The 9,754-nt window shown below is 39.1% G+C and overlaps 1 protein-coding gene across 1 annotated transcript in view; it reads right to left on the bottom strand.

Moving 5' to 3' along the window:
- The window catches only part of RAD52 (RAD52 homolog (S. cerevisiae)), a 9,872-nt gene extending 3,549 nt beyond the window's left edge, over positions 1–6,323 (bottom strand). Inside the window, exons 1-6 of the mRNA XM_010009351.1 lie at positions 6,229–6,323; positions 5,294–5,395; positions 4,609–4,702; positions 2,874–2,941; positions 2,494–2,612; positions 2,329–2,404 (exon numbers count right to left, since the gene is read on the bottom strand). Of these exons, the coding sequence (XP_010007653.1) occupies positions 2,329–2,404; positions 2,494–2,612; positions 2,874–2,941; positions 4,609–4,702; positions 5,294–5,395; positions 6,229–6,315 (546 nt within the window). The 5' untranslated portion in view covers positions 6,316–6,323. The remainder of the gene's footprint in view (positions 1–2,328; positions 2,405–2,493; positions 2,613–2,873; positions 2,942–4,608; positions 4,703–5,293; positions 5,396–6,228) is intronic.
- Between the last annotated feature and the right edge of the window lie 3,431 nt (positions 6,324–9,754).

The raw sequence follows: 9,754 nt of genomic DNA, 5'->3' as shown, positions 1-9,754 counted from the left end.
GTTCAGCAGTTGTAAAAGGCTTACTTTTTGCTCAATCAGCAAGGCAGGTTACCTCTTAGAAGCCTACTGCCCCCAGCTGGTACACATCAGGAGTTAACAAGATTAATGTTGGTTGCTGAGGTGCAACCTCACTAACAGCCAGGACAACTTTAACACTATGAAGACTGCTGTGTTACATCACAGCATGCTTATAAATTGTGATAGCTCTGAAAGAATGAAGTTGCAGTATGGTTGTCACTGATGGTGTACATCATAATTTGCTATCTATCTCTGACCCAAAGTCCTCCAAAAGAGGCATTTCTCCATGGTGTTGAAAGGTTCCTGTCTCAGAAGGTTCACTGACCTACTGTTTCACAGAGGTAAGGTAACTGCAGCTTTTCCCTTACAAACTGAAACCTAAGGAGGTAAGGAGTCTGAAAAGCAAAGCAAGATGCAACGTGGTTTCTTACTGTTCAGGAAGGATAAGAGCCATCGTTATGGCAGAGAAAGTAAGTGTTTAAGTACACATCAGTTGTACCTGCTAATTCTTCATACATTCAAGAGCCACAGTTTGCCAGTAATATCATACTTAAAGCAAATAATCTGGAGCATAGCTCTTCCTAATGTTACTCCTCACCCTCCAGAAGCCAAGTCCAGTACATCCTGTTCTCATAATTCAGTTGCAACATTCAGGTACCAACACGTTTTTGAAGTCAAGCAAGAGGACAGCTGCAGGGCCATTTGTACACTCCTCATTTAGCAAAACAAAATGGTGTTACCCCTTTTGTGGTAAAACTTTGAACTGACTGGCAAGACCTACAAGTTGTGGGTCCAGACTAAACAGTTTGGCTTGCCCTTTCTATCATAGGTGCATTTAGTATTTTGCAGTGTTCTTTTTTGAAAGGATCCAATTTGGTTAACTGAAAGTTGAAATCGCCTTTAGAAATTACCTTTGCTTGAGACTTCCGTACGAAACCACTGGTACAGAGTAACTACTTGTTAACTATTCCAGTAAGAACAATGAGGGGTTAAAAACAGGTGCGCTGTACATTTTGTCACAAGGACCATGCTGAGACTACCTAGCTGTGATATGCATTAAGGCCTGGTAGAGTTTGCATAATAGTTAGTGAAAGGACAAAGCAACCATCAATGCGCATATTGACATCGCTACTCTATGGATTTTGCTTAAAATTAAGTGAAAGTTCCAGCTGCAACAAGCAGCTTTGGTATGTGACCCACCTGGTATAGTTTCTAGGATATCCTGGGCTATGCTATCAAAAAATATTTGAAGGAGAAAGTCTTTTTAATGGAAAAAAAATTCCTATTTTCTGCCAGAGCTTCCAAAAAGTTTAAAGAATGCTCCCTTTTTCCTGCTTCCCACTAGGTAACGTATAGGTGGTCAGCTTGAGAGACTTCAGGACTAAACGAAATAGTCCTCATTTTGAAGGAATGCAACTTGGAGCTGTCCAGGAATGCAAATTGGAGCTGTACCTGGCTTTAGGGTAGCTTACACAGTTAATAGATAGTGTCTGCTTATTCTTCTGCCCTGCCTGCAGCCTCTGGTTTTATGGCCTATTATAGCAATTGGAAATTGTGTCACTTACATGCAGGTACTTCCTATCCCTTTAAAAAATACTATTCCTGAAAAAGTTCAGTAATGAGAGGAATATGACATGTTTGATTTTTAAATTAGTAAACTGATTGTGCTGTACAATAAGAACAGAGAGAGATGTGCTGGTTTTTGTCTAATATAGGGCAAAAGTGTAAAGAAATACGCATGCAGTCTTGACAGACTCTATTCTCCTAAAGACTTCCGTGTCACCTCTATGATGAACATATACCTTGACACTGGTATCATTGCTGATACACATTTAAAGCAGAAGTGACTAGATGAGAGCGACGAACTCGGTGCTGCAGCTGACAAAGCTTAAACAGTCTTAATTACAGCACATGGAGAAAATAGCATCTAGAACAAGCTAGTTTCAACAGTTTAGTGTTTTCTGTGGTAACGCTTAACCTGCTACGAAGACAGAGAGATGTATGTATTATTGGCAATGAACAGGGAGACTTAGACAACATGGCCATAAATATCACATGAGATCTTGCATAACATACTGTTTCTTCACCAGAGTAATCTTCTGTACTGCAAACAGTCAAAATTCAGAGTAGTTGGGGTAAAATGTCAGGAAAGAACACTATAACAAACAGTTCACGCAAGCTAGCAGGCAAAGGCTATTGGTCTCATAGCCAGAAGCATTTTGGGGATGAGATGCATTATTTATAATCTTTTCAATATGAAGGACCAGCAGATGTCCTGCAGTCCCTGTTCCAACGGCCCATGTACTGCACCTGACGTGGAAGCTTATTCACAGCTCGTAGGTAGTCTTTGTCTAGGATGCAGTTCCCAAGAGCATTTCCAAAGCACCTGTGAAACAAGAGAGCTCACTGTGACTGAAAATAACACTTAATTCTCACTCAGCTTCTGAAAACGTACAAGTGCTGATCTGTGCTTACTTGAGTGCCCTCTTCAGTCCATCTGTTACTGCCTCTTTTCTTGCCTTTTCTAGGGACAAGGCCTTAGACTTTAGGCCTTCACTGACTCCATAGCCCACGTCTTCATGGTATGACCCATCCTGCAAAAGGATTTTAAGAATACAAAATATAAACGAATTTTTGCACATACAGTGCTTCTTGTTAGATGTTGGCCTTTCCTAAGCTTGATTACTTGCTCTTGGCTGGTTGTTCTATAAGCAAGATCAATGTTTTGGACAGCTCTAGGTTCCCTAGTGTAGTACAGTACTCAAGAGCCACAGTCTGACCTATGCATGAACTTTCACTCACAACTTCAGGCAATTGCTCAACTATAAACAGAGAAAACAAAAAAAATCACTTACCTTAAGCTGAACTTTCACAAACGCGCAGACCCCCACATAGAACTTGCCATTGTTGAGGTCAACAAAGTCTGGAGAAGGGAAAATTAACATCCTAAATAATACAGAAGACTTCTGATCTACATTTAGATCTTATTTTGTCCTTTGAGGGCATTCATAAACCTGTACTATACTTGCTGAATGTGCCCAAGATACTGTAACGGAGCATGACTTTGAAATATTAATTGTAGTTTGAGAATGCTGACTTGCATACATGCTCTGGGCATGTTATGTGATACTTCCTGGTTATTAGTGGCTAGACTTGCCAAACAGTGGCAGCCTGCTACTACATGTATGAACTTAAACACATGTAAGAAAGAAAGAGTTGTAAATGTTACTTCTCATTCAGCTACATATCCTACATGTTAAAAGCATAAGAATTTTTTCAGATAAAAGCACCAGTTTATAAAAACAGCATCAGAAAATAAACTGCTGTGTATAAAAGTAATTTTGTTCCTTGAAGTCTCCAGTTTGTGAATATTTGCACAAGGTTTTATCCAGGACAAACTGTCTGAAGAGCTTAACAGGTTAACAGCTGAACAACTCTCAATCCAGAATCTCTAATACACTTTGTTTTACACCAAAAGCAATGCTATGTAATGTACATAAGGCAGAGCAGTCTTACAAGTCTGACATGTAACGTGACACATGTCTGAAATGAAATGCTTTGAAGTTCAAGTAACTGTACTGTCAGGTCCAAAAGTCAAAAGTTCTTCTGTGCTCATCTGGTCTATTTGTTCAACTGTTTTTTGTAAACCTGCTGGAGGTGCAAGCCAATTTTCTAGCCTGGAATTCAAAACCAAACATAACAGAATCTTCTGTCTCTGAATTTCTACTGAATGACTTGTTCAGGCATTATTTGAAAAAGATAGAAGTTTGAAGGATGTCAGCTCTTTCTTGACTGAAAAGGTGGTGGTGGCGGTAAAGAATAGACGGAAAGCAATGAAGTAACTTATTTTATGTCTAGAATCTACCAGTAGAAAGAGGTAAGAAAAGATTTCTGAAGGTGGAGGGGAGGAAGGAGCTACATTTAAGCAGCTTTGTGAGCTACTTCAACAACCAGTCTTTAATCTAAGCACAGCAGATCTGCAAACAATGACAGTACTCTTCTGGTAGGAACTATTTCAGCTACTGAGACACAAGAAGCTTAGGCTTTAAGATGACCTGAATATCATTTTCTAGAAGAATTTTTCCAAAGCTTTCTTACTGTAAAAATCTCAAAACAAGGTACTGGCTAGAAGAGGAATCTGCAGAAAAAGATGTGTCCCTAAAGATCAGGGGAATATTAACTGAGTATATGAACTTGTTAGAACATAAAAATTACAGGTGAATATGAAAGTTGGCCCAGGGCTGCTGGGTGTTAAATAATTTAATTGTAATTACTCTTGACTGAGTGTTCCTACAGAGATCAGAAAACTTTATTAGAATAGCTCAAGAGTAATCATAAGCACACTTAGAATAATGACTACAACACATTCCAGTGCAAGACCTAAAACGAAAACACAAGCTCTGTTGTTACTCAATTTCTCTCATTCTTACCAACTGCTAAGACACCTGGAAATTCCACATGCCTCCCCCAGGTTCTCTGAAGTGATCAAGTTCTAGGATAGATACCCTGGTCTTTATCTGAGAGACTTTTCCTTCTGCACCTCACTGTGAAACACGAGGAAAGACTTCTTTACCCTCAAGAGATACTTACCAACATTCTGCTGAGTGACTGAATGAGCCCAGCCATTGAAGCCAAACATCTCATTGGCCAGACTGATTACCTTGTGACCCTCAATGTAACAGACCTGAAAAGCAAAGCATATGTACATAAATATAGATACATACACATGTGCACACATCTACACACACTTTATTTTAAAGAGAGATTACACTGAGGATACTTAAGTTCAAGGTTCAGATAACCTGAATATAAAGGACAATGGTTCAGATTTAGATTGACCCTCTTCAAGCACCTGTGATGGGGAGCTAATATAACAAAAAACCGACTTAATCAACAGAAGGCAGAGCTAGCAGGCATTAAAGAGGGCAAAATGTAGCCAATGTTATAGAATGCTTCATATATTCCAGTTCTGGGAAAAAATAAGAAAAAACATGTCAATATTCCGTAAGTAGATAAATATTCCCTTGTAAAGGATGAAGCACTGAAAAGTTAAGTCTCTTTTTTTAAAGCGTAAAAGGAACCTGTGGCTCAGTAAAAGAGAGTTTATGCTATACTGACTTTGCTTTCATATAGACATATTAAACTACTAGTGGGAAACTAACTTAAAAACACCCCCCCACCCCCCCCAAAGATTATTTTTTTACTCTGGTTTTTTTTCCTGGAAATAAACCCCCCCAAAATGGGGAGTTGAAACGTCTCTTCATGTTTGTCATACCTTTTGTCCTCCTCCAGCTTGCCGACTGCTGATATATTCTGGACCCAGTCTCTGACGAAGAGCATGCTGGATAGCTTGATATTCACTTGCTGTGTACTGATGCTTGACAAAAACAAGGCAAGATAAATCTCACTCTATTTTATCTTTCCCTCTTCTCCCAATATCACTTCTTAATCCCATTTTTCCACATAGAGTCTTTCCAAGAGGTGTAAAATCCATTTTTAGAATCAGGATGTAATAGACAAAGAAAGACCTCAGGGGGATGTGTGTGTATGTATTACATTTGTCATTATATTGTTTCTTTTCTCTTACTCTCGAAGTATACGTATACAAGCATTAATTATTAAGCTGTAGCAATTATTTTTCATTTCTCATAACTACCACTTGCATTAGAAAAACTGAGATGAGCCAGGACTATTAGTATCCTATTGAAATCTTAATGCAGTCATCAAATGCTTGTGTTGCTATGCTCTGATGTGAGACAGAACAGAGATTTCACCAACTAAATCACAAGTATTGTGTACGCATGTATTGGCTGCCCTATCATTCAGCAGAGCACAGAACTGAATAGGGTGTGTGCTATATATGTTCCAATACCTGCCAAAACTCTTTCATTTGTATTTAGTTCTATTTAAACTTGAAGGAATAACTGTCTTTTTCTGACACTAGAATGCAACCCTGTAACCAAAAGGCATAAGGAATAAAGAAAGAGTGCACATGCCTATGTTGTATTCAGGAACCATTTATCATGCTTATCATGGAGAAGATGATTCATCACCAAAAACGTAATGAGCAAGTAGGTATAACATAGCTAGGGTAATTGATAGGGCTCCAGCCTTACTGTATCCAAATTTAAAATGAGTAAACATGCAGAGCAGACTTCTGGAAGTGCAAGCATAAACCTTCTATTTCCCTCTCAGGCAAAAGGAACTGACCTGTCCGAAGCAAGCCACCGAGCTGGTAGTGCTGGAACTATTGCTGCTGATGCAGCTTTCACTGTCTTTCCCTTGACTTTCAGGCATCCCTAAAGGTAAGGGAAAATATAAACACTGAAGATAACGGAACTAACAGTCCATATGAAGACATGCCAAAAAGCTGTTGGAAGTCCACTGCCCAGTGAGTATAACAATATTCTGCAATAGATGTGTTGGACATTACAGAAATATTGTACTTCTCACTCCATGGAAGTGCTACAGCCCCAGTTGGAAATTTGTTTTCTGGTGTTGTTTCAGAACAATCAAAACTTTTCTTCTTAAGTAAGTTATACTATGTAGGTAGAAATGGCAAGTTTCATCCTAGAAGCAGAGCACTGTTCTGGTCTTCCATCCATAAAACTGGTAAGGGTGAGCCTAAAATAAATTATATGACAACAATGAAACAATTATTTCATTTAAAGAACAAATAAATTATTCTTGCTAGTAAAAAGAAATAAATTAAAAAATTCAATGGCATCTAAATCTTGTGTAAGATCAGGGACTAGAATGAAAATGAATAGTGTCTCGAGTCCTTATTTTAAATATGAAGCTGGTAACAGCTGTTTGTTTGATTTTCAGGTAAATGTACAAAAGGAAAACCAAAATAATTTAGTCTTCCAGATTCTTCAGCACTGTCTTCCTACCTCACTTTCAAGATCCATTAATCCTTAGACTCTGATAAAAAGCAGAGGCAACTTTCTAAAATTTTACTCATTGATACCCTGACTTGTCAGTCTTTATTTCAGATTGTTTTGACTGTAATTATACTGTCCTGTGTATGGTGCTATCATATAAACTATGCAGACTTGAAAACCATACAGACCTCTGAGAATTTTAAGAAGTTGTAGCAGTAATTCAGTAGATGGCACCCTTTTCCAAGCCAGTATCTCTCAACTACCCAGTACTGCATTACCGCTCCACCCTGCTGCTGGAAAAGTGGTCTTGCTGAGAGCTTATTCAACAGGCATGCAAAGGAGCTCCAGCAGCACTTCTATATATGCCCAGAAACACAAATGCTGAGTACAGCTGCTATCAGAGAATCACAGAATACCAGGCTGGAAGGGACCTCAAGGATCATTTGGTCCAACCTTTCTAGGCAAAGCATGACCTAGAGTAGATGTCCCAGCACCCTGACCAGCTAAATCTTAAAAGTGTTCTAAGCTGGGGAATCCATCCCCTCCCTGGGGGGATTATTCCAACAGCTGATTGTTCTCACTGTGAAAAATTTTCCTCTTGTGTCCAGTCAGAGTCTCCCCAGTAGTAACTTGTGCCCATTAACCCTTGTCTTCTCCCTGTGACTCCCTGTAAACGGGGAGTCTCCACCTTCTTTGTAGCCATCCTTTAAATTCTGGAACATGGTGATAAGGTCTCTTCGAGCCTCCTCTTCTCTAGGCTTAACAAACCCAGCTCTTTTAACCTTTCCTCATAGGGTAGTCTATCACTAAGTCTTTTCCATGCAATACAGATGTAAAAGAGATCCAAAGGAGCTCCAGCAGCACTTCTATATATGCCCAGAAACACAAATGCTGAGTACAGCTGCTATCAGAGAATCACAGAATACCAGGCTGGAAGGGACCTCAAGGATCATTTGGTCCAACCTTTCTAGGCAAAGCATGACCTAGAGTAGATGTCCCAGCACCCTGACCAGCTAAATCTTAAAAGTGTTCTAAGCTGGGGAATCCATCCCCTCCCTGGGGGGATTATTCCAACAGCTGATTGTTCTCACTGTGAAAAATTTTCCTCTTGTGTCCAGTCAGAGTCTCCCCAGTAGTAACTTGTGCCCATTAACCCTTGTCTTCTCCCTGTGACTCCCTGTAAACGGGGAGTCTCCACCTTCTTTGTAGCCATCCTTTAAATTCTGGAACATGGTGATAAGGTCTCTTCGAGCCTCCTCTTCTCTAGGCTTAACAAACCCAGCTCTTTTAACCTTTCCTCATAGGGTAGTCTATCACTAAGTCTTTTCCATGCAATACAGATGTAAAAGAGATCAATATACATACAGGATAGCTAGAGATCTCAGAACAGCCTGGGAAAGCCCAAAATCCTCAGCAGATAGCAATATTTGTCAGTCAGAACCTAGCTAGTATTATACTTTGCTAATGTACCCCAGGTTCAGCGCTTTTAAAACCAAGTTGTTTTCCTAGACTCTAAACAAGGAAGCCAAAGTTTACTGAACTTGGCAAACAATTTTCAGAAAAAGGATACTAGTTGTTTCCTTGGCAAGTTTGAAGTTTAAGCACTGGTAATTATGCCACGTATTGCTAAAATTCTCCTTACTTTTGGTTGGATATAGTTATTCATCTTTGGTCCAAAAGTTGTGTAATTGTACAGTGTTCATACATCTGAATGTGTTTCAATAAAAAGTTTGCTACAATTTACGATGAATGCATTTGGGTTTGGAAGACAACAAATAGAAATTAAAATTACCAGGAGAAACACTTGTTATTTAAGCAGGCTGTTTCACCTGTAAGAGCTCAACGCATTGTGAGAGAGACAAGTAGAGAGAAAAAATAGTATGTGTGCATTTGCCTACACAACCCTATTACCAGATTGCCACAAATCTTTATGCACAGTAGGTGGGTGGTATTTTGAAGCAAAATTGCTTTAACTGAAAGCAGTATTATTGAGTCCTTTAAGTTTTTATATGGTGTGCACCACTATCAATCTAAATTCTCTGAAGAGATACACCTTTAATGAAGCTCTGAATGAGATACAGGAATTGGTTTTGAATTAGAATGAGGAAGTACAGAAGTCTGCTGAAAACAGCTCCACTTCACCTGGTTTTAATCCAAGAGATCAGATGCTGCTAAAGAATACTAGCAATACCATTCTTCGCAATTAACAGTTTAAAAACATGTCAGTGGTTTGTATTCAAATTATGGATTACTCTACAGCTGGTGTGAAAGAGACATGATGTCAGTTTAGTTTCAGGCTTTGCCTGTAAAGAACAGTTTGTTTCAGCTGTGAGCCTTGTTTAAACCAAACACTCTATTCAATCAACCTGGTGTTTCTTTTCCAATCCATGAAGCGCAGCACAGCAAAACCCTATCTCTCAAAACTCTTATCGGAGCATTTCAAAGTAACAGAACTTCAATTTCAAAATTATTAGCGTAGAAGTTTGGAAGAGAGAAAAGTTAATTCTGCAAATGAAATCTACCTAGATACCAGAGCCAGGAGCTAGGGAAGGAAAGGTGCTTCCATTCCTCAGTAGAATATTGTTTCCTCACCTCACTCTCTTCCCGCAACATTTTATTCATGCGAAACATTAATACTGAGGTAGGTAACAAGATATTGACTAGAGTACAAAGGAGCCTCAAACACGCTTCAGGATCAGGACAGGGCTAGGGAGATGACCTGACACATAAACCTGTATTATAAAAAGGCTGCATTTTCCAACCATCTTAAAATACTAAAAATTAAAGTTTAAATGTACTTGCTCTGTATGCAGGATGATAAAAGCAGTTTGTCATCTGTGTAAAGACACCTA

Source organism: Nestor notabilis, unplaced genomic scaffold, assembly GCF_000696875.1.
Source record: "Nestor notabilis isolate BGI_N333 unplaced genomic scaffold, ASM69687v1 scaffold2722, whole genome shotgun sequence".
Taxonomy (NCBI): domain Eukaryota; kingdom Metazoa; phylum Chordata; class Aves; order Psittaciformes; family Psittacidae; genus Nestor; species Nestor notabilis.
The sequence above is the reverse complement of the archived record's forward strand: the minus strand, read 5'-3'. Positions and strand labels throughout refer to the sequence as shown.